The 25806-nt window shown below is 37.8% G+C and overlaps 2 protein-coding genes across 7 annotated transcripts in view; one reads left to right on the top strand and one right to left on the bottom strand.

Moving 5' to 3' along the window:
- Positions 1-1512: 1512 nt before the first annotated feature.
- LOC133522742 (metal-response element-binding transcription factor 2) lies at positions 1513-19898 on the bottom strand. 6 transcript variants are annotated; one of them, XM_061858177.1, is made up of 11 exons: positions 19556-19898; positions 15518-15730; positions 14588-14881; positions 6892-7037; positions 6362-6457; positions 5581-5663; positions 5173-5368; positions 4926-5093; positions 4744-4865; positions 3762-4671; positions 1513-2948 (listed from the first exon to the last, which is right to left on the bottom strand). In XM_061858177.1, exons 1-11 carry the CDS (start codon positions 19569-19571, stop codon positions 2577-2579), a joined length of 2616 nt encoding a protein of 871 aa, XP_061714161.1. In that variant the 5' UTR covers positions 19572-19898; the 3' UTR covers positions 1513-2576. The 6 variants fall into 6 exon arrangements, with proteins under 6 accessions (XP_061714161.1, XP_061714170.1, XP_061714177.1 ...); XM_061858186.1 differs by having other exon boundaries at positions 4744-4853; positions 19556-19894; XM_061858193.1 differs by lacking the exon at positions 19556-19898 and adding an exon at positions 18962-19065.
- The window catches only part of LOC133522822 (1-acyl-sn-glycerol-3-phosphate acyltransferase alpha), a 57218-nt gene continuing 50675 nt past the window's right edge, over positions 19264-25806 (top strand). The window contains exon 1 of the mRNA XM_061858300.1: positions 19264-19390. The gene's annotated coding sequence lies outside the window, so the exon portion shown is untranslated. The remainder of the gene's footprint in view (positions 19391-25806) is intronic.

Here is a 25806-nt window from a genome sequence, read left to right as displayed (position 1 = left end):
CAACATTTACGCAGCGAGCCTATAATACACTAAGGGTTCAGTATAATAACGTCCTGAGGATGCTGTTGAAGCTGCCGAGGTACTGTAGCGCATCCGGTATGTTCGCGGAGGCGCGAACGGATGACTTTTATGCCATCAGGCGCAAAAGAATAGCGTCTCTGCTGACACGCGTGCGCGGCAGTAGCAACAGCCTCCTAAGGACGTTGGCTGAACGCCTTGATTGCCATCTCACGAGCTACTGGGTAGACGTGTTGATAGGCAAGGCTAAATGAGCTGGATGATTTAATTTTAATTTAGTTGTATGTAAATTAATTGGTACTAACGTAGGGTGTAAGAATTATTTTCCTGTTACTAACAAAATTTATGGATCTTATCGGTCTGAAATAAATAATTTTTATTTTATATGTATATCGTTGTCTGAGTACACATAACACAAGCATCTGTGTATGAATGTCCTATAATATTTACTATTCCCGTAACGCTGACGTGCGCGTTGGAAGATATGCCATCTTGTGGTGTACATTGGAAACTTAAAACTTGACATTGACACTTCACGACTCACGTTAAAGCAGATGCTGCCCTCTATGGTTCACGCGCGCTACTTTCCCGATCAGTATTGATTGGGCATGAGTTGGGGACTGACAGAACGGGATAGTCTTATGTATCTTTCAGTAGGAGTAGCAGAGAAAGCGCTATTATTGTTCACTTTTCTTTTCTTCCTACAAAGTCGTAAGTGACGTGGACGTTTTTTATGGTGAAACACGCGCGAGGTCGTTGGCGTCAGGTGCAGTCTTAACACAACACCGGCGTACAATGAGAATGAAGAGAAACTCGCAAAATTAAGCTCAGATGAGGCTGCAATCGCTAAAACGCAATAGAGTTTAAAACTCGTAGCTCACGGCAATAAAAAATGTACGAGAAAATTAAAAAAATCAGGAGAAATACTTCGTGTAGTTTTGAAAATTGGCATAGTTATACCTTGTGGTCTCCAGATAAACATACTAAATGTCGTCGAGGGTGGGGGTTGTGCTGAGGGTTTGTATGTTTATTTTTACTCTACCATCAATACTTTAGGAGCTACAGGATACTTCGTGTAGTTTCGAAAATTGGCATAGTTATACCTTGTGGTCTCCAGTTAAACATACTAAATGTCCTCGAGGGTGGGGGTTGTGCTGAGGGTTTGTATGTTTATTTTTACTCTACGATCAATACTTTAGGAGCTAGAGGGTGTTTAAGTTAACAGAGATAAAAATTGACGATTTAAGAAAACGTCGTTTTTTCGTATTTGATCATCATATCTCTTTTTTTTGTTTAGAATAAGCAAGCTTAGTCACCTGTTGACCAAATATAAAAAAAACCAGCCAAGAGCATGTCGAGCCCTGCTCAGTGTAGGGTTCTATGGTTACCCGAACCAATATATTAAAAAAAAACGAACTACCTCATTTGATGTAAGGCAACAAGCCAACAACCTCTTGTTTTTGGTTCAATTAATTGTGGTAAATAAAATAACCGTTACAGATTGGAATAATAATATATCACATTCCTTTATCTTACTGTACAACTAAATTAGGCTACAAACAAGCACTTAAGTAATAGTAAAATATGTAAATGAACCTATAAGGAGCTGTTGACATGATTAGTCACATAATGGAACAATAATTAAATATCAGTTCATTCAAACAAATAATTCATTCAATTCCTACTAAAACATAATATAAAAAATAACCACAACACGGCTAAATAAAACGTACGTCTTCCTTCCGATTCGTCACCTTGGTGGAATTTGAGATTTGTAATGTTGTCATGAATTTTACTAGTCTAGTTAAGCAAATTTACTAGAGTCAGACCAAAATATGTTGGCAGCGATTTTGGTAGCCCAGACGGTGCCAGTGTCAAGTAAACGTCATTATTTCATAGAAGTTTGACGTTTAAAATAACCCGTGCGTCTGGGTTCTCAAAAAAGCTGCCAACTTATCTTAGTTTGACTTTATGTGATTTGATAAACGCGAGTTTCTGTAGCGAATCGATAAACTATTCCCATTTAATGTCCAGTAAATACCTATGTATAGGTAGGTAGGTATAATAAATATGTCGGGATTGATTAAAACAATAAACTTTTTTTTTGGAAATATTTAACCGGTTTGCTTTGGTTCTCTTTCCTTATAAGCTACAAATATTTTTAATAAGCATCTCTAGCGTAGTAGAACAGTACATTTTACTAGCTGTGACGCATAATGTGAACAGCACCCGATATAATAATCCATGTACATAATTGTAATATTACAAACTATTACCGCGAGTCGATTGGGTGCGCTCGAGCGCTGTTTACATCTAGAAACGGAAATGGCAAATGGAGAACTATTACATTTGTGATTTTGTTTAGCAAACCAACATGATTCATATATTCACACGGCATCTCAGTCGGATATATGTGATGCAATTTAGAATATATTTATGCTAGTTCTCGACATTTTGAAGTAATTTCTACATATTTGGCCGTCACCAAATAGTTGGTGGTCCATTTGCCTCTGTAGTTGGGCTCAGTTCGTCCGCCGGCTCGCGCCGCTAGAGCGCGCCTACGAAGCGTCCCACTCGATGAGGTACGCGGGCGGCGCGGCGGCGGATACCCTGCGCGCCAGCACGCGGAAGCGCTGGCCCGCGCGGAAGTACGACTGCACGCTGGACTTCAGCGCGGACAGCTCCTGCGCCTGTGTGTGCGCCGCGCCCGCCGCTTGCACCTTGTGCGGACTCAGCTGCAGACTTTTGACACTATTATGAACAGCGTTGGTGTTTGTGCAGCGCCGCGCATTTTCATAGTAATTCTTCTCCTGCCGCTGTCTCAGTCTTCTGCCGTGAAACTTAACGCTAGAGTGCGCGGGCGGCGTCGGCTCGCCGCTCTCGTTCTGAACAGTCTTGGGATCGTCGGGCAGTGGGCATGACTTATTCATCTGGAATGCAAAAATAAAATATTTAGCTATGTGTATTGGTATCTTATATTACAAACGGTATAACTGTGTTTTATAATCGGACTACCCAGTCAAATAAAGAGTTGCATCTCAGATTGAGAGTTAATACGCTGAAACTCTCAAAATCTATTATATTCTATTCTGAAGGTGTCTCAGGGCCGGTATAGACGGACTGCAACCCGACTGCAACTTATTACAAATTGCTGTTCTTCTGTATCGGCCCTTAAAAACCACAAAACATATCGTGTCTGGGCCGGAAGTTATTCAAGATCAAAGATCACAAAAATCGATTTTCTACTAAAAAAGGTTATATGGCTCCAAGCCATTTATTGGATAAATAAAAATATACGATTAACAGTTTATAAGATAGATGACGAAGAAAGCTGCAGCCGGTCAACCATACAACCTGTATTTCAATCAGTCATCTACTACAAAGATAGGATTCTAACAAACGAAATCAATGAGGTTGGTTCATTTATCACAGAATTCTTGTGAAAACCTTCGGTCTTCATCATCAGGCCAACTCAATGTCATCATATTTCATTATCACTGGCTTTTTTTTTTATGAATGTCATTTTTCAGATCAACCAGATACCAACCAATAACCCCCTTATTCATAAACGTGTACTAAAGTTACGATACCGCTGATCATCGTTTGTCCCTTTCCGACGTATTGGTATGATGGAAAGGGACGATGATCAGCGGCATCGTAACTTTACTACACACGTGTATGAATAAGGGGGTAAGTGGTTTGGAAATTTTAAGACTTGTTTGCGATATAATGACACAACTGACCTGACTTTGCAGATATTTTCTCGGCCGCCTGTATTTTCTACGCTTCACCTCCCCATTAGGACCTATAACTATATCTTTTTCGCTAAGCTTTCTTTTTAACGGCCTCCCTACAGGGCCCGTCATTGGATTCAACTGAACCGGCAGTGAAAACCGGGCATGGAAGTGGTTCTGTCGTCCGTTTTGTTTGTTGTGTGCATTCATAGAAGAGGTAAAGGGCGTTTTGGAAGTGTTCTGCATCAGGAAGGGGTTGTTTTTCCCCTGGAAGTCTTTCAGCGGCGGGATGATGGCATCCAGCGTGCCCCTGCTCGAGGTCTCGTCGCCCGAGGACTCCATGTCGTGGTTGAAGTTGCCGTAGGGAGGCATCTTATCCATGTGCTGCAGTGACATGATTTTGGAATGTTCGATAATGTTCTTAGTGGATAACTTGGACACTTCTAGGTTCATAGTTGCTATTCTGGTGTTATTAGAGTTTATTGTTACGTTAGAAACAGTTTTGCTTTCGTTGACTTCACTCATTATTTCTTTGGGTATTTTATTTAACTTAACCGAGCAAGGAACTAGCGACGTGTTAAGCGATGGCACGGGAGGGTCGTCGCAAGCCGGCTTGACTATGTCGTCGTCATTATCCGCGGCTTCGACTTTCGGGAACTTCTCTGTGGAGACGTCATCTTTGGCATCGGATTTTCTAGCTGTACTAACTGGAGATGGGGACTGTTCGTCGTTTTCAATCTGTTTGATTGATTCATAGGAACTAGTGGAGTCGTTTTCAGAGTTTGAATTAGAATTAAGATTCTCGTGAAACCGCTTGCCCATCATCAGGTTTAGCCAATGTCCGTCGACGGGCACGATCATTTGCTGGTGATTATTTTTATAGGAACTTTTCTCACTGTTACTACTAGACGGTTGCGTGCTGAAACAGAACAAAGGAGTGAGTTGGATGTATGGAGAAGTGTGTTGATTCGTTATAAGGTGATGTAGAGACCTGTCGTCGGCGTGGGGCACGGTGGGCGAGGGCGGAGACCGCGGCAGGAACCGGAGGCGCGGCGCGTACTCTTTCACTATTTCGTCACTCAGCGGCTCCCCTTTCTTAACCTGCAAACAGGCCTTAGCATTTAGTTGGTGACGGAGTCTGGAGGGTTTATCGCGCCAGTAGTGGGCACAGACCTGCTCGAGCGCGAACAGCTGGAAGGGCTGCGGCGGCGGGCGCCGGTCCCGCAGGCCCCAGATCGTGGCTCGCTTCTTCATCTCTCGCCCACACTTGAATTTCTTACGAGACGACGTTAATGCGGTTAAAATTTTCTCGCGCCGCTCATTCACCGGTGTCCTCCACATCTGAGGCGGATACAAAACCATAAATATAATATTTCGGTAGTAAACAAACTACGCAGGCTACATACATATTGTAACATACTTTTTCCGGTAACTGCAACGCATGCCAGTTGTCCATGATATAAGGCATGATAACAGTGTCCAGATCGAAATAATTGGGAGCATTGTAGGCAGTAAGATTGTACAGAGCCAGGTGCGCCAGGTCCAACCAACAAAGCTCCAACCTCCGCAGGTACTCCACGCCTCCGTTGCAGTTAGCACAAGCGAATATGTAAAGTCTGAAAATGTACACATCATTTTAGATGGACATTATAAAAAGGTCGGTACTTTAATAAAAAATCATATTGTGAAATCTGTAAAACGAGTTGAAGAGCAGGCACTTATTAAATTAGCCCCTACCATTTGTTTAGGAACATATCTATTTTTTTAAATTTGTAATTCAAGATGATTCATTAGTATTTTTTTTTCGATTTACATATAGCTAACTTACTTATCACCAGCGTATAATGGATACTGCAAACTAGACACGCATCTTTGGTGAAACCAACGAGAACAGCGGCAACAAAACAACATCTGAAACGAGACATCCGTATAGACTACAAAAACTACTTATGAATACCAGAGGCCCATACATACATACCCCAGACCTAAAATATCGTAAACAGAGAAACTACGATCAGGTTAACAATCATAACACAACACAAATGTGTTATTTCCAAGAAAAAAATTAACTGTCAGTCAAAGTTGGTCCGTAGTTGTATCTATACATAATAGTAGTGTTGACAACTGCAAAGATTTTAATTTGGAAATAAATAAAGACTAGAATATATTCATGGCTCAAACCAAAGATAATTGATTGTAACAGAGAGCTAAGAAAAAAAAATGTGCCCAGTTTGACATCCAAGACAGATGGCGTTGTAATGCGCCATATGTTTTGCGGTCATTGAATTGTACCGCATAATATATGGAGCTGTACAGCGCCATCTCGTTTACCTGTCATATTCGAAACATGAAATTGTCTTACATTTTACGCATCTTACTCAATCAATGTATCTTTGCTCAAACACATGGTAATCAAAGTCATTCCCAATATACTGCTTCCAAAGTGTGATTGATTGTATGGAGATACTATAACTACATTTGTATAGTAAAACCAGACTCAAACGAGTTTGAACAGATTGTTAAAAATATAACTTCAGGTACCAATGGAAAGAAACATGAAAGAATTCAAATGACGAGTTTTCTTGTATTTACAGTATAGTATAAATTACCTGCGCAAGCCAGTCACTCTTTTCCTCACAGTAGCAATGCACTTCACTCTGATCTTTGCCTGCTTCCGAAGCAGTCGACGAAGTTGTGGAGGCGGTCTGAAACCATTTGAAAGTCAACAAATGTACATTAAACTTTTCTGAATAAGGTATTTTTCTCTACACGTGCCGATACAGTTAGTTCCGGGAGTTAATTTACATAAAACATTAACATTAACACATTCTACCGTCCAGCGCAACAGAATTCAGCTTAAGTCAACAACCTGCGATATGGAAAGTGATTGAAACACATCAATACTACAACAGGACGTCCGAGAGTTTAAGCGAAAGTGTGATTAAAATAATTAAAACAGCTCTGTAAAAAACTTATTATTGAGTCAAATTCAAATAACTGTGGGTTTATTCGTAAATTTCACTGAACTCTAAAAAACAAAATTAATCTACTTATTTAACTTATCAGTGCTTGGAATGTGGTTAATATACAGTCATCATGGATTAATCGAAATCTTGTAAAAAGTTACTATTGAACATACATCACACGGTGGTGTCAGTTCTTGCTGCTGTCTCCGCTGTTGTCCTCCTTTAAATCTAAGCAAATCTGAACGTTTCAGAGCTCGGTTCTCGGCGGCGGCTACCCTGTATCTTTGGTCCACGCATCTCTTGCAGTGCCAAGACGCACCTGACGAACAGACATATTATCAATATATATAAATGCACGTGTCCTGACTGATTGACTCATCAACGCAGAGCCGAACCTAAAAATGTTAGAAAGTTGAAATTTACACACTAGGTTGCATTTATAAAGTGTGCAAGAGCTAAGAAGCGATTTTGAGAAATTCAACCCCTAAGGGGGTTAAAAAGGGGATGAAAGTTTGTATGGGGTTCAAGTTTTATTTTAAGATAGGAATTCGAAACTTCGTAAAAAGATATATTATTAAAATACAAGAAAACGGATTTCAGCGTTTTTGCAAATTCATCCCCTAAGGTGGTGAAAAAGGGGTTAAAGTTTGTATGGAGATCAAATATTTTTTTGAGTGCGGGACTTGAAACTCTTTACAATGACATATTATTAAGACACAAGAAAAGTAATTACAGCGTTTTAAAAATTCATCCCCTAACAGGCTTAAAACGGGGTTGAAAGTTGGAATACATTACAAATTCTTTGAAACTTCTTATAAAGACATAATAGCCGATTACAAATAAAAGTTATTTCAACGTTTTTGGAAAGTCAACCTCTAAAAGGGGTTAAAAGGGTGACGAAACTTTGTATGGGGTTCAAGTTTTATTTTGAGCTAGGAACTTGAAACTTTGTAAAAAGGAATTTTATTAAACTGAAAGACACCTGTTTTCAGTGTTTTTTTAAAATTAATTCCCAAAGGTGGTGAAAATGGGGTTGAAATATTGTACGGAGATCAAACATTTTTTTGTGTGCGGGGCTTGAATCTTCGTATATAAAGACATATTAGAATACAAGAAAAGTAACTTCAGCGTTTTTAAAAACTCATCCCTCAAAAAGTGGTGAAAAAGGGATTGAAAGGTTGTATGGATATCAATTTTTTTTTAGTAAGAGACTTGTAACTTTGTATGTGGGTATATTATTAGAATAAAGGAAAAGTAATATCGTTTTTAAAAAATCATCCCCTTTAAGTGATAAATAGGGGTTGAAAGTTAGATTCCATTACAAATGCTTTAAGTCTTCTTAGAATATATAAGATTACCAAAAAAAATATTGAACGTTATTAAAAATTCAATCCCTAAGGAGGTTAAAAAAGGGATGAAAGTTTATCTTAGGGTTCACATTTTATTTTAATCTGGGAACTTGAAATTTGGTTAAAAGGTATTTTATTAAAAGAGAACAAAACAAATTACAGCGTTTTTTTTAATTCATCCCCCAAGGTGGTGAAAAAATGGTAAAAAGTTTGTATGACGATCAAACATTTTTTTGACTGCGGGGCTTGAATTTTTGCATAAACACATGTTATTAAAATACAAGGAAAGTAAAGTTAGCGTTTTTAAAAATTCATCCCCTAAAAGGGTTAAAAGGGGCTGAAAGTTTGTATGGGGTTTAAATATTATTTTAAGCTAGGAACTTGAAACTTCGTTAAAAGGATTTTTTTACAAGAAAACTAATTTCAGCATTTATGAAAATCCATCCGCCAAGGTGGTGAAAAGGGGGTCGAGTATTTGTATGGAGATCAAACATTTATGTTACTGCGGGACTTGAATGTTTGTTTAAAGGCATATTATTAGAATATAAGACAACGAACTTCAGCTTTTTTTAAAATTCATTCTCTAAAAGGGTTAAAAAGGGGTTGAAAGTTTAAATCCAGTACAAATAATGCTTTAAACCTTTTTAGAAAGGCATACTTAATATAACATTACTAAAATAAGCTAGGAACTTTCCTTTTAAAGTAAGCTAGGAACTTGAAACTTGGTAAAAGGGCATTAAATTAAAATAGGCGAAAAGTAATTTTACCGTTTTTTTTTAATTCATTCTCTGAATTGGTCAAAAAAGTGTTGAAAGTTGGCATCAGGAACGAAAATTTTTATAAACAGTTAACTTGAAATGTCGTAAAACACACAATAATGACGTCAGCGTGTTTAGAAATGTATTCCCTAACCCTAAGGGAGTTAAAATGGATTGAACGTTTGGATTAATCTCCTAATTCGATGAAAAAGTGTTAAATATTCGAGTAAAGATGACATTTTAGAGCGTTTTCTTATACATTAGTAAATATAAATTTTAGCTAAATATAATCGTGAAGATACAATAGCTAAACAATAACGAAGTCAATTTATTGTTCATCTGATTGACAATGTGTCAGTCAAAAACGTACTTACTCATTTCAAGTGGCGATATCGTTTAATAAAGAGGTTGATAAATGATAATTGTTTATGAAAATCAAAAATACTATTTCAAATCATCCTATAAGTGGTTTGACGTCATCCGCACTTTTTGTACGACCCCTGGTTGGGACAAACAAATCTTAGGCGTTGTATAAAGGGTGAACACTATTAAATTGTCGCCTACATTTTTACTTTGCTAGCGTATTACAACAAACCTTTATTGTATATTCTTTTAAAATTTCATATTTAGAAAGGTCGTGATATAATTGACAACCATAAATCGTTAATTTGTTATTTAAACATGAAAATGGCGTTACACGAAAAAAATGTTCGCGAATAAATTATGCAAGAATTTAGTAAAAATACTCATTTATCAACTTTAGATCTCGCAAAATGTTGTCTACGCGACTACGTGTACTACGCAAAGAATGGTTCAACGGACCCAAAAAAAAAAATTAAGCTGAAACTATAGATAGGAATTCGCGTGAGGGTCAACCCACCAGAAAATCTAGTGTTAAGTTACAATCAAAGGTTTGCAAGCTATTTGATAAGAATCCGAGTATCTCTTCCCGGGATGTGGCGAAAAAGTAGGAACAAGTCAAGCAAATGTCCAAAAAATTTAAAAAGTATGCGGCATTACAACTTATAAGAAGCTGAGAGGCTCCGAAGAGAACTGTGGATCAATATAATCGTGCTGTTAGACGTTCCAGGTTATTGTATATCTTGTTGATTGAGAAAAATTGTTGCCTAATTATTGACGATGAAACCTACGTCAAGGCAGACTTCAAGACTTTACCAGGTAACCAGTACTATTCCTCTCGTAACATTTCGAATCACGACGAATCGGAAAAGGTTATCCCAGTAGAAAAAAATGCTAAGAAATACCTTGAATGGCAAGCTATTTCTTAGCTCTAGCCGGGACAATTTACACCGACATTTATATATGAATGCTTGAAAAATTCACAGATGTCGTGCCTCACACGACTATCGAGCACATTGGAAATGAATTTACGGTATTCGACAAAATATTGTGGCTGGCCGTGGCGCATTAAAAAATTTAAAATTTTAAAATTTCAGCTGTTTATTTCAATAAAAAAAAAAAATCACATTACGTAATCTTAAACTTAACTACTAATCTTAAATTCAAAAGATTTTTTGAGTTAAGGAGTCTATATGAAATATTTATACATTTTAATTATTATTAGTTTTAGGTACATAGGTCATCTAATTAAATGATTTCGGTAGACTGCCCTCTTATTTTAATAAAGTATTTTTTAATCATATTTCTAGCTTGTCCACTTGTTCGTCCTTCTATAAGTTTTAATAATTCCTGTGGAAATCTATTCAAGATACTCGGTAACATGCACTTCCACACTCTTTGCCCGTATACATTGTTTGTTTTTGCAACTTCAAATGTCGGGAGGTTGGCTAAGTTACGTAATCGCGCAGGTCGTGTTTTTTTTCTTAATTCTGTTATATGATTATAGTATTGAGTTACAATGGCTAGATCAACTTTTTCATATACAGTTAGCACTTTACAGTATTTGAATAGATTTTCATAGTTATCTTTGAATTTATATTTGATTTTTGTAGGTACAATCGTTTTAAGTAGACGTAATTGTAGGTTGTAAATGTCGTTTAGATATGTTTTATATGTTCTTCCAAAGCTCTCCAAACCGTAACTTATGACTGAATCGGCCATTGACATGTACAAAAGTCTTAATGTAGTGTAGGGAACTTTGTTTTTAAGTACAAATAATTTTGACAAGATAGCTCTAAGTTTGTTACAAACATGATTAATATGTGGATTCCAGTTGAACTTCTGGTCTATTTTTAGTCCAAGGTAGGTGTGTTCCTTTACAGTCTCAAGCTTAGCACAATTACAGTCCGCGCGGGGCATGTGCATACATTTATGTTCGTGGGCCACGATCTTAGGCGTCAAGGTTACATTTTTATAAGGTGAGTGTATATACATAAGTTTGGTTTTAGAATAATTTAGCGATAGACCTAGATCGTGGGCCCATTTGCACAATGCATCGAAGTCGTTTTGCATCATGACCTGCGCAGTTTCCAAGTCCTCGTGAGCTACAATTATACATGTGTCGTCTGCGAATTGATATACAGATCCATGTTGGAATATTTGACACATATCGTTGACGTATAATAAATATTCGGTCGGAGCTAAAATTGAGCCTTGTGCTGTGCCGCATAAGGTTGGAATTAGGTCGCTTTGTTCGCCTGCGATGCTGACCGCGTTGTGTCTGTTAGTATGATAATTTTTTATGAGTTCCAGCATGGGTCCTTGTATACCATTTTGTTTTAGTTTTTCATATAGTGTACTGTGACGTAAAGTATCAAATGCTTTAGAAAAGTCTATCATTATGGCGAGTACATGGTGTTTTTTATCTAGGTAGTCATTGATTTCATCAGTAAACAAAGACAAAAGTTGCGACGTGCTTTTATTCCGTTGGAAACCAAATTGCTTTTTGTGTATAATGCCGTTACTTGATAGGAATGTACTTATTGAGTTACCTAGGTATTTTTCTATAATTTTATCTATGACGGATAAAATTGTTATCGGTCTATAATTATTAGTATCCGTGTAACTACCTTTTTTATGTATGGGTCTTACAATTCCCATCTTTAATTTATCGGGATATGTAGATTTTGATATGCATAAATTGATTAAATGAGTTAGAACCGGGGTAATATGTCCGGAGATGTACTTTATGTCTTTAGCTCTTATCTTATCATATCCTGGGCTTTTTTTGTCATCTATTTGTAGTATGATTTTATGTAAAACTTGTTCATTAATTTTTTCCAGTCGCATTGATACCAATGGAGAATTTATATAATTTTTCTCATCAAGTAACGGCGTATCACAATTTATTTTTATGTTGTTGACATTATTATCGAAGTCAATAGCAAATTTGTTACATAATTGTTTTGCTCTTAACCTAAAGGACTTAAGGATCACATCATCGATAGCTTTAACAATTCTCCCAATCAATCTGTTTATTATTCCCCACATTTTTTTTTGGGTTTTTAAAGTTATTACATATTTCTTTCTTTATAAGATTGTTTTTGGCGTTACATATAACTCTATTCGTCCTGTTTCTATATTTTTTATATATTAACTCATTTTGTTTATTTGTAGTGTCTTTTAAATATATTTTTAACAGTTCTTTCTTTTTATCACACATGTTTACTAATTTATCCGTTATCCAGCTACTTTGTTGTTTTTTATTAACATGTATTTTAGTTTTATAGGTACAGTTATTATAAATTGTCTGGAATTTGCCAATAATAAGATCAATTAGTTCATTCGGGTCGCTACAACGAAATGCCGGGCTCCAATCTATTTGGCTTAATTCTAGTTTAAGTTTTTCATTATTTAACATGTTTATAGTTTTATTTGTAGTTACGCTGGCCTCGCTGATAAGAGCGAGTCCTATTATGTAATGGTCGGCCGGCGCTTCTCGCGTATACACATAAGTAGCATAGCATAAGTATACACATTTCATTTTTCGATTAATAAGCAGAATGTAAGAAAATTATTACACCACAAATCCGTAGTCAACTCGATAAGTGGTAGTCACATCGCCGTCATCGTCACTCGAGTCTTGATCGGCAGCGGCCCATTTGCTGCAAAATATGCACAAGGTGTTTCCAGAAAGAATATACCGATAGCAGCGCCCCTATCGGGTCCAATGGTGTTTCCAAACCATCCAGGAACCCGTTGAAATAACACACAAAATTTCATCTTAACCTTCTCCAGAATGTAACAAACACTTTTTTGAAAACCGCATCAAAATTGGTTCAGCCAAACATGAAATTATCGCGGACTAACAAACATAGTTCAAACTGAGAAACTCCTTTTTTTTGAAGGCGGTTAATAAAATCTGATTACATTACACTTATAATAAAATTAATGTGTTCTTTTAAATGAATAGTAAGTATTCGAATTATTCGTTTTATCCAGGTAACCGGATAGTGAAATAACAAGTATTCGAACTATCCGGATACAAAACTGGGCGGATAATTGCAAGCCATAATTTTGAGAATTTTGTTTCTCTAGTCTAATCCAAACCAAAGTTATGAGGGTTCAAAAAACGACGAAGCGCTTCGAGAAAAGGTAGGTCTTTTTCAAAAAGGTTAGGCTACAGGGCATACCCTTCACCCGATCGTCTTTGTTTAAGGCTCAAATTGTAGCTGACTAAATTGTCCAGAGGAGTATTTCTCAAATTATTGATATCATTCTTCGTTTCCAAAATATCGAGCGCAAAAATTAGGAAAAAAATTAATGTTTTTTCACTATTTCGGCCATAACTTTTTTCGTTTTTTACTTTCTCGAATAATTCTTTTTGCACCTTACAGCTCTTGTAAATATGCGTATTTTGAACCTTTTTTGAATATCATATCTTTGGAACTCTCCGATATATAAGCAGATCGCACTTTTTCATGAAATTGGAGCCTACACTGGAGCGAACGAAAAGACATTTCCAATGTCAAAAGAGACTGTTACCATTCATGAAGGAGCACACTCAACATTGTTTTGGCCAGATTTAGCAAGTTGCCATTATTCATCTCGAACTTTGGAATGGTATGAGGAGAATTCAGTTGAGGTAGTATCTAAGGAGAGTAACCCACCAAACTGTCCCGAACTTCGCCCCATCGAAAAATATTGTGCTAATATAAAAATTCAACTGCGAAAAACTTGCCAACCTGCCACTTCATTGCAAGATTTTCAACGAAAATGGGATAAATGCACAAAATTGTTAACCGATGATTCCGTGCAAAGTTATCATATTCCGTGAATCACATCAAAAGTAAAGTCCGGGAATTTTCTCATCGTTCGTTAAAATAGCCAAGATATTTTTTAGATATAAAATTAGTCATATAAAGAATTTTAAGCACTTTGGATTTTTATTTTCTCTTCTGTAGCATGTTCAACCTGCGACAATTTAATAGTGTTCACCCTTTAATAATTAACAATTGATTAACCATCCCTACTGCTATCTTTTGCTGCATAATGTTATAATACGCTCATGTATAGAATATCCATCCAAAATCCATGCGTACGAAGTCCCGGGCTAATACACGTGTGCAGGTTGAATTATGGTTTAATTTGCGCCGTGAATGTAATAGATTTATGATTTTTACGGAAAATAAAAATATACGCCTGCTATGCTAAAAGATAGCTCTACTTTCAGCATTTCTATTTAAGATTTTTAAATCTCTTTTTATCCAAAACGTCAAGTAAATCTGTACGCGGAGAAAGTAGACTTGATGATGATGACCCTTCGTAAACAAATATATATTTTTATATCTTACTTCCTTTTTCTTATATAATATCTATAAGTATATGTAAGTAAGTGTTACCGTTTATCCAAGCGTCAACCGGCGGCGTGTGGCACTTGGCATGGTAGCCACGCCCGCACATGTCGCACGCGATGATGGCGTTGGCGGCGGGACTGGCGGCCGGGCCCTCGCGCCGCTTGCATACCACGCACATGATACGGCCGTCGTCCGCTGGCGGCGCGCTCAGCAGCTTGAGCGACGACACCGGCGCCCACGCGCGGGTGTTGTCCCCGAACTTGACCAGGCACCGCGCCACCCCCGTTCCCACTTCGCACGAGTCATTGTCGTTGCTTGTGCTGAGCTCCACAATAGTACCTAGACGAACGTACGTAACACTCTTGTTACTGACAAAGCATGGCACGCTGGCAATTTCGGCAGGTACATAAACAAATTTACAGAAGCAACTTGTTTTCCTTAAACTAAAGCTCATCGCTTACGCAATAACGCAACATAAGAAGTAGATCTTTTGAGCACCCCAGCTTTAAACACGCGGCAAAAGAGCTCTGTTCTACTTGAACTCCCAGAGGCTAAGCTTCTCGAGTGAACCATATGTACATTCTCCACTCAGCCGGCATATATACACCCTCTTTGCAGATTGATTTTAACTCTACCATCTCTTTTCGTGTTCTCCAGCAATGTGGCATTGAGACGTTGACATATATCGAAGGACCAGTCTTACGGGCAATAAGAATGGGGCCAGTACAAAGGTGTCACGCACACGAATTCGAGCCAATTATGCAGTCTAACGCAACAACGCGATTGGTTGATGAGTTCGCATCACGCGCGCCATTGGTCGCAACTAGTTGCATTAGACTGCACGGTTGGCTCGAATTCGTGACTACGTTGAATTGCACCATTCTTAGTACCCGTAAGGCCCGTCTTTAGATATATGTCAATACATTGATATCACTTGTTTCATATTTCGGAAATATTATAACAATCTAGACATACCTAAATAATATCTCCCGTCTTTATTCGGCACAAGGACGTCATCCCCACAATGGAAAGGGTTGGCATTACTTTTCTCCGTGTTGGTGGTAGAGTCTGGCATGGCATCCTGGGTTTCTTCTTCCTTTTTCTCATTCTTTTTGTTAGTACATGGCGAAATTGTCTTGTCAAAATCGCTCAGGAGTGCGTCGATCAGTGACAGTTGTGTTGAGACCTCTATAATTAAAACGAAAATCAAATTAAGAAATCACAGCTCTATCATTCTTTGATGCCAATAAGTTTCTGATATTTTTACTCTAAACCACAGGTGACAATTAAAGAAAATCGGATATAGTGTGATAATCTTTAGTTGACTGTTCCACAAGCCAGTTCAACTCAATCCTGGTATGTTCCAAACTAATTTTATTATTTTTGACTTTACTAAATTAATTCAGGCAAATGTTCTTATGTAATTTGCTACACAGCTTATTGTCCTGCCAACAATAACTTTAAAATCATGTTTGGCTTATTTAATTTTAAATTCATTAGAGTAAGGGTTGGTAAAAATATCTGCCCTAAACTCACCATTGGTGTCCAACATCATCCAAGTAAAATAAATTAAAATAAAAGTAAAATAAATATATATTGTTTTACTATAATTCAAAATAAATAGAGGTGCGTGAAAAAAATAGGCGCCACTCGTCGAGTAACGGAAACCTGCCCGTACTACAATACAAAAGCTGCGTGAAAATAATTTTTAGGAGCAAAAATTCAAATTCATAAATATCCTAACTTCACCATTCATCGCCAATTTCAAGAATATTTTTTACCATGAAACTAAAACTGATTAAAACTAATTCCAAACCCTTTCAATATTGAATTACTAAATGGTCAAGATCCAAGTTCTAGTTAATGCTATAACTTAATGCTAGTTAAGGCGAAGTTATGTACAATAGGCGAATTTAGGGTATGTAACTTTCCCAAACCTTATTTTTTAATGAACTGCAACATTGGAAAATGGGATTTGGTGAACAGTCTGCAATAATATGTTACTCTTCGAAGGTCGCAAAACTATGTGGCAAGCTCTTACGGCTCTACAAATAAGATCGTGTCAGATATTTTGGCCGCCTTCGTTGTCTAACTTAATACTTACTTGTATTGAGGTCCATGAAGAAAGCACAAGCAAAAATATAGTTTAAGTATTGATAATACTGTATAGCAAGTGTTTTTAAACATATTAAATATAATATTAGTGTTGTTGAAGAGTTTCTAATTGCCCTTAGACTATTTATGCCTTCTAAATATTATGGATGCTATTCATGCTATTGTAAAACATAGAGCTTTATGTATAAATGTGCTCAAGTGAACTTGTTGTAGAAAAAATTCTTGTCATCATACATTTATATTGTGACTACACTATAATGTCCATACGAGGCGGGAAGTTGGTAACTCGAGATATGAAGTTTAAGAAATTTGAACCTTCTGTAGTCTTACACCTTTAAACAAGCAATTCTTGTGTATATATATATATTTTGGGGATCTCAGAAACCGCTCTAACGATTTCAATGAAACTTGTCACATGAGGGTTTATTGGGAAAACACTATTTTAAGCTATTTTTATATATTTTATATACCACGATATCAACTTCTTCCTGCCGTGTACCGTGACTTTAATTAATAGGTAATTAAGATAATTAATAGAATTATTTGTTATTTTTAATATACTTATTTGTTTAAGGGATGCTATTTTTTACTCAATAAAGTTATTACAATATGCAGTGTGTGCTTTTATCTATAAAACTTTGATTTTTACTTGTTTTATATAAATCACAAAGTACAGGATTTCGTTGTAAGGGACACTGTTGGTTATGTTGTTATTTTCTTATAAATAAATATTACATTCTTAAAAGCCAAGAATTACCTATTCAATTTAATTGTTATTAAATAAATGTATAACTTATTATATACAACGGGATAGGTCTCTAGTCATATGAAAATTCTTTGGTATTAGCAGTTTTGGGTCTCTTTGTCATCAAATCTATCACAGTCTGCAAATCTAGGCTTTTCTGGGGCCATTTAAGGAGTGGTTCGGAAAAAAAGTAGCAGCACATGTGAATTTTTACAAGCTTTTATTTAACTTGCCCTGTTAGTATGTATGTATGTATGTTAGTGTGGGTCAAATCTTGCCAGCTAAATTTGACCTACTTCCCGATTACCGACTGAGCTAAAATTTTGCATACACATGTAAATCAGATGAGCATTATGACATTGAGCTAATCTGATGATGGAGCCAGGAGGTGGCCAAGGAAACTCTGGGATAAATCAACGCAAACAAATGTGTTTAGGATTGTCAGAATTGTCTCGATGAGTATTAGTTGCCTGTGGAAAGAAAAGTACAGTCAGCGATAAAAGCTTGTACCAAAAATGAATTTTGCCAAAACTTATTCATTTTATTTTGTGGTAATTTGTAAGCAATTTTTTTATAGTAATCTGTAGAAACTATTATAAAATTAAATACAATCATATTCAGATGAGAGGGTGATTTCAGGTTTTCATCAAATATAACTTTTTGTATCAGTCTTCTGAGAGAATTTCTAAGGTGTTTCGCATAAACATGTTTTTTTCTTTACGTTTGATGAGCTACTTAATACTTTATTACATTGTCTTTTGTTAAATAGTTACCTTTTTTTTATTTGGTTTAAGGTAGTTACTTGGAATTTCCACTTTTGGGTATTTGTCATTTTTTGCCTGTGTCTGTGGTTAGATTGGAGAGACTTCCTGACTACCCAAGATAAAATACAATTTATGGGTATAACTAATTGCCAAAATGATATTCCTAAAAACGTAAATACAAGTTGTGCATTGTAGAAAACGGCAAGATTGTCACATTATGTTGTACAAAAAGTTACCAAGTATATTGAAATAAAATTGTTTTGTTCAGTGTTGTTACAGTGCAGGTTACTCTTAGGTTAGGTTTAGGTTAGTAGTAGCTATTTTACATGTTATATGGTAAATATTATTGACAGTTAATTATTATTTTTGCCTCAAGTGTAACCAACCTGATGTAATCCCTCAATAAGACCCAATTTAAAATGAATCTCGTATTTTACTCTACAAAATAAGGAAACTGATGTTAGGTAATATGTGAGGTAAACCAATAATGCACAAAAATTTTCCTTGTACAAATTAAATTTAGTATATATATAATGGGCTAAATTAAAAATATATGAATTGCATTTACAGAAGAATATAGGCTCTCTCTAACTGATAGTTAAACGAAAAGTAATTAAATTAAAGCTAACTACATATATGACCCACCTCAGGCTACTGGTCAGAGGTACTACTTTGGTCCAACGTTAGTTATTACAATCAGGGTTTTCCCTTTCCTCGGCATATATGAGATTTTTTAGCAGCAGAATTAATATATTACTACTAATATTTACTAGACTACTAGTCAGCAAAGCATACCACAGTATTTTAGTTACATTTTCAGCAAGATTGAATGAAGTAAATAAAATCTACATTAGAAGTTTTAGTAAGGACATGTGTCTTAATGTCACTTTTGACATGCACAAATTTGGAAATGTGTATAGATTTTGTATAATATCATTATTACAATATCCATAGACTTACTCTTCATTGGATAAGAAAAATTGTCTCACTGCCACTTTTATCTTGGAGGTAATAGTTTCTTACCTGTAATCTCTTTGATAATATGGAAGATGTCAAGTTACAGAAAAAAAAACGCTTTGTTGTCCACCGCAATGTATACATATACAAACATTGCCCTTTTTTAAAAAAATTGTTTAATGGGAATGTAAAGAGATTTTCTTTTCAAAATTTTGCTTGCTGTAATGTGAACCGCGCGCGCCAGGATTGGGATCGTCGTTGGTTAAGGTATGTCCGCGGTATAACTAACACAATACAATTGCGCCAAAGTAAGTAGAATAGACGAAAGTAGTTTTAAGATATCCAGAGGCAGTTGGGCGAACGAGTCCTTTATACAGAATCTAGAATCTAATGATTGCCTAAATATTTTGATGTTAATACAGAGGTACTCACCTGCGTTGTAGTCCATTTCAATCACTAATTTACGTCAAGCAAAACCCGTTATCCAAACCCTTATTTCTCAAATATATGAACAAACATGAAAAGCATTGGCGCTATTGCGGCCATTATTAAAGTCAAACGTTTCACCGATTTCCCGCGGTAATGAATTTCATCTAAATTATGCTATGAAAACTTAACTGAAAATATATTTGTTTAGTTGATAACAAACACTTTACTATTTGACCACTTAATCATACATGTTAAAGTATTTTAAAATGCATAAAATTGTATAAAATAACCCTCTAGTTTCTTAATGTTCAGTCCAATCCATAGACAATTTGGTTGGCTACGCATACCACAGTAGGCATTTTGATCAGAGACAAATATTTAGGGTTACCAGATTACTTCATACTGTTCCGTTTGAGATTTTGTGGATTGCTGAGGATCAATGACGTGGTTATTATACTGAAACACACCCAACTTGTCAGTTGAAAAAGGCGTGAAATTCTAATTTTCTATGGGAGATAAGGGCGCCTACATTTTTAAGAGTTATTCATGCTAGTCTCATAAAAAAAATGACAAAGTGGGCCTGTCTGAGTATAGTTTGGCCAGTGACTATCTCATTTCAAACATAGACAGAGAATCATACTGACTTTGTCTTACGGTAATACTGGCACCCAACAAAAGAAAGGGATGAGTATAGTTCTTTTTGTTCTTATTTACTGACAAATTGGGTTTGCCAGACTAAATATATGCCACTACGCCTCTGACTGCGGATTTACAATTGTACTCGTAGCTCGTGGCTCTCGTGTCCAACCACAGCTTGCAAGCTCGCCACCGCACGCAAATGTAAAGCGCCATGAAACTTTTAGTAGGAGTAGCAGAGAAAGTGCTATTATTGTTGGTCCTTGTCACAGTCTCATTTTTTTATTTCCGACATGGTTTATGGCGGGCAACAAATAACTCGACCAAATTACGTAGGTTGTGTTTGGTATGTTGTCAGGAATGTTAAAACGTGTTTTTAATTAGGCATATTGTGTATGTTCTGTCCCTCACGGGCGCATGCGTATAGCACATCTATCGGATCCTACCATCTAAGTGGCGAAGCGTCGTCAGGGCGAATTAGGTCCACACGTCGCAACGCAACGGGCCCGAGGTCGGGCCGTTTCACTAAATATCAGCACACCAACAACACAACACACAAGTTAAATAATAATAGCAAACATTAACATATTTGCCAATTGAAGACAAAGTATTTTTTACATGTCAAGTATTGTTACAGATGTTTAGGTATTTCGTGAAATGGAAAACAACTCTAGCTCGGGCTGGACGTCGCACTGTGGGCTGAAATTCGGCTCTCATTGACATAGAAACCGAAGTTGTTATTTTTAAGTTTTTTTTTATTAAAATAGGTTTTTCCCAGCATTGTTATGGTAACCTATAGCCCCCTCCAGACTACGCGTGTGAATCGCGGCGCGACTTCGCGGAGCGAACATACCGCGACGTTGACGTAGACTTCACACTTGCACAACTTCACGGCGATTTCGCAGTTTGGTTCGCGGCAAGATGGCGCCGAAGCGTCAGCTGATCGGATTTAGTTTGCGGCAAGGCACTGATTCAAACTGGGAACTATCAAATTGAATTTTGGTCGATCAAGTTCGCACCCAATATAACCAAGTAGCTGCCATAGAAGGACAGATTAACCGACTCGTGAGCGAATCGCGGCGGGAAGCGACTGCGAGTGTGGAGTCTTGCAAGTTCGCGCTTTGTGTCTCCTTTGACGCGGGCCAAATACCGACAAAAAACGGGGAATAGTGCGCGAAGGCGTGAACAATCTGCGAGATCGACGTGAGGGCCATCCATACTCACGTTCGCGTCTTCGCGCCTCGATTCGCGCACGAGTGTGCAGGGCCCTTATGAATTTTCGAAGATTTGGAATGAAAAATGTCGAGTTACGAATTTAAAAAAATGTATGGAGCAGGAACAAGAAATCATTATTTTATTACTCAAGAACCGCTAAACAAACCGTAATATCCTCGCAGGTGGTTATACTACGAATTATTTGTGATTTTTTGACATACTACATATATCCGTCACGGGTGCGGTTTTTTTAAATCATTAATTGTTTCTATGGAAAAAGCACAAAAACCAAAGTCAACAATTTAAGATTTTTTTCATTGAAATGGGTTTTGCCGTATTAGCTAAGTTATAAGTTTCAGACTATTTGAGTTGGAAATAGTAGAGCAATGATTTTTTTTTGACGCATATGTAAACCTCCGTACTGAGACCACAGCCCGAGCACCCAAGATATAGGGACCGTGCGCGTTGGAGGGTCTGCCATCTTTTGGGCTACATCGGAACAATAAACATCACATTTACGCCTCGCGCCAAAAATCTGACGGCTCCTGTTCTGCCTCCTACAGTTCATGCACGCTCCCTATTGCCCTGCGAAATTACCCGCTGTGACAGATGATTGTCAAGCAAGAAATATTTACAAACACTAGAAATATTTTCAGTGCAACCAATTATAATCCTTTTCCTCGTGTGGATTGTGTAAAGCGATAGTTCTAGTGCGCTATACAAAAATTACAACTGTGGCTCAACTAAACCTTAATACATCTACATACGACGCCCTACAGGCCCTGCCTCAAGGAAGCCCGCAGCATTCAAACGATGAGTACCACACCGCCAAAACGCCGGTGGTGGCTAGAGGATCCCATCAAGTATACGAACCATATTTTTATTACCTTTTTATATCTCCTATTTGTTGTAAGTTTTTTATTTAGTTTAGTTATAATATAACTTTAGTTAAATTTTGTATTTATTGTTGTAAGTTTTATATCTAGTTTAGTTATAATCTTACTTCTGTTTAATTTTATATTCGTTGTTAAATGCCCAATTTAAGTCAACCGGCCGTTTCGAAAAATTTCCAGTGCAATTTATGTCACAAATCTTTTCAAAGTACCCGTGGTCTGAATATCCATTTTTCCAAGACACATAGAAACTGTTTATCACAAAATGCTGTTCCACCTTCGCATTCGCTCGCTAATAATGCCCCACCACATCCAAGTGATCTGCACCTATACCTTAGTTTCCTCAAAAATAGCTTTCAAGTTGCAAAAAGAATACCTCGCGGTGCTAGGATCTGCGATGCCACTCGCTTGTCCTACTTAATTGACTAATGCGAGTAATGCGTGACGGTAAATAACACGGATACATGGAAAAATCTCCTTACAAAGTACAGCACTTTACACGTCACCTCTGAGGACAAACAGCTATCTCTAACTCAGAAAATCAAAAATAATTGTTTTAAGCCTTTAGAGCTACCATCTGTGAAAACAGTATGAGTAGGTGGTAAATCTTCTGCCTTCAACCTAGCCAAAAAGGTAGAAAATAAGATCGCAGACGGAGATTTGAAAGGCGCTGCTCGTATCTTGTTTTCCAGTGACGTACTATCACCGGATACTGCCGAAACCCTCTCAGCCTTGCGCTCAAAGCATCCCTCGGTCCCTGCTACCCCTTTTTCCTGGATCCCCCAACTGCGATTGAAGAATGCCTCCAAGTGGAAGATAAGGAAATAGTAGACGCAATTTTCAGTTTCAAAACCGGCTCGGCGGGAGGTCTCGATGGGATTACCCCTCAACACCTTAAAGATCTCACAGCACATGGTGATGCTGGCAGAAAACTCATTATATCTTTAACCAGTATGACAAATCCTATGTTGAGTGGCCGTGTGCATGCAGACATCGTCTCTATTCTCTACGGAGCTAATCTAATTGCTTTAACAAAAAAGACGGTGACGTAAGACCGATCGCAGTTGGAACGACTTTTAGGCGTTTGGCGTCAAAAGTTTCTGTCCGGCACATAGTTACAAAATTACAACATAGGTTTGAACCAGTCCAATTAGGTTGTGGAACAAAAGGTGGTTGCGAGGCTGCAGTTCACGCGCTTCGCACATTCCTCAGCAACGATCAATGCCAAGTTGTATTAAAGATTGACATCAACAATGCATTTAACTCTGTGAATAGAGACACCCTGCTGGCGGAAATCAGGAATAACATTCCAGAGCTTTATAATTACCTCCTTCATTGTTACGCTGATCCTTCAAAATTAATGTACCGCAGTCATGAAAGTTCCTCAGAATTTGGATGCCAGCAGGCTGATCCCTTAGGGCCTGCTATCTTTTGTTTAGCAATCAACCCTATCATTCAAAATTTATCTTCTGATTTCAACGTCTGGTACTTGGACGATGGCACCTTAGGAGGCAACTTGGAAACAGTTCTATCAGATCTTTCCGTTCTTAAGTCTAAGTTCGAGTCTATAGGCCTAGACCTGAACTGTAATAAATGTGAACTATTCATTCACAATTCTGCACTAAATCACTCTGACGTAACTAGGAAATTTAATACTATAACGCCTAACGTAACCACTGTTACGAGATACTCCCTCAGCCTTCTGGGGACTCCAATTTTTGAGAGTTATTTTTCTCCTTTTATCAGCAACACCGTTTCCAAATTTCAAAATTACGCCGATCGTCTTTTAGAAATCAGCCCCCATTTGGCCCTCGTTATTCTTAAGTTTTGCCTTTTTGTTCCAAAGTTAACGTATATGCTTCGCTGCAGCCCATTTTGGAAACAACCAGATTTGCTGCTGCCTGTAGACTCCTTAGTCAAGACTAACATAGAGCGCATTCTTAATTTAAAGCTCTCCGATCAATCATGGGTACAAGCGTCTCTACCCGTTCGGTACGGCGGATTGGGGTTACGCATAATTTCTAGCGTATCACTGCCGGCATTTCTATCGTCTGTTCACAGCTCTGCTGATCTTTCTCTGACCCACAAACTTGGAGATCTCAGACCTGGACGATGCTAGAAATGCCTGGCTGTCTGCCTGCCCGGGACATGACCCTCCATATAATCCAAAATCACAGAGGAGCTGGGAAGATGCTTTATCGGAATTAACATATACCACATGTCTAGATAACAGCGAAGGAGCTGAACGCGCTCGTTTGATAGCAGTTGGTTGTAGGGAGGCTGGCCACTGACTCAACGCATATCCCTCTCCCAATACTGGTACTCATCTAGATGGAAACACCCTCCGTGTCGCAGTTGGGCTGCGCCTGGGGGTATCAATCTATGCACCGCATAAATGCCACTGTGGGAGTGACGTGGACGAGAGGGGGCGTCATGGTCTGTCTTGCCAGCGAAGCGCGGGGCGATTGTCACGTCACGTAGCGCTTAACGACATTATCTGCAGGTCTCTTGTCACCGTCAACGTGCCTGCGATACTTGAGCCGGCCGGTATAGCCCGGGACGATGGCAAGAGACCTGATGGTATGTCACTGATACCGTGGAGGATGGGACGAGTGTTGGTGTGGGACGCGACCTGCGTGGACACACTGGCACCGTCTCACCTTCATGGTACTACAAAGAAAGCGGGTGCGGCTGCCGAGGCTGCCGAGGCCCTCAAAAGGCGGAAATACAGGGGTCTCGACGCCAATTATAATTTTGCTCCTTTCGGTGTCGAGACCCTCGGTCCGTGGGGCCCGGGAGCTCAGAGCATCTTCAATGATTTGGCCAAACGGCTGGTTGACGTTACAGGGGACAAAAGAGCTGGCAGCTTCCTCGCTCAACGAATAAGCGTTGTGATTCAGCGAGGAAATGCTGTCAGTATCTTTGGCACTATGCCCCAGGGGCCCTCTTTAGATATAGATTTTTAGTTATTAATTAGTTTAAGTTTGTATTGTACCTTTATTTACATTTTACTGTAATTCTTATTAATTGTTAACTCTTATTTTTTTTAATTTTTAGCCGGAACTAAAATTCAAAATATCTGAAGAACCGCAACAAATACGGTCTGTACAACAAATTCGTAGAATAACCATCTGCGAGGATATTACCGTATTTGTTGTGGTTCTTGATATATTTTGATTTTTTGCTCCGCCTCCATATTTTTTTTTGACATAACTACTATTTTCAACTCAAATCGTCTGAAACTTATAATTTAGCATAAACACACTGAGCAAAACCAATTTCAAGCAAAAATATCCTTAATTGTTGACTTTGGTTTTTGTGCTTTTTCCATAGAAACAATTAATGATTTAAAAAAACCCGCACCCGTGACGGATATATGTAGTATGTCAAAAAATCACAAATAATTCGTAGTATAACCACCTGCGAGGATATTAAGGGCCCTCCACACTCGTGCGCGAATCGAGGCGCGTAGCCGCGAACGCGAGTGTGGATCGCGTCGATTTCACAGAT

The sequence above is a fragment of the Cydia pomonella genome, chromosome 1, assembly GCF_033807575.1.
Source record: "Cydia pomonella isolate Wapato2018A chromosome 1, ilCydPomo1, whole genome shotgun sequence".
In the NCBI taxonomy this organism is placed as follows: domain Eukaryota; kingdom Metazoa; phylum Arthropoda; class Insecta; order Lepidoptera; family Tortricidae; genus Cydia; species Cydia pomonella.
This window is presented reverse-complemented; position numbering and strand designations above follow the sequence as displayed.

Coding starts and splice junctions, on each gene's coding strand:
- LOC133522742 (XM_061858177.1), bottom strand. Junction 7,038..14,587: donor GGTTGACGCTTGGATAAACG/GTAACACTTACT, acceptor TCTGTTCGTCAG/GTGCGTCTTGGCACTGCAAG. Junction 5,094..5,172: donor CGTTGCAGTTACCGGAAAAA/GTATGTTACAAT, acceptor TATCCGCCTCAG/ATGTGGAGGACACCGGTGAA.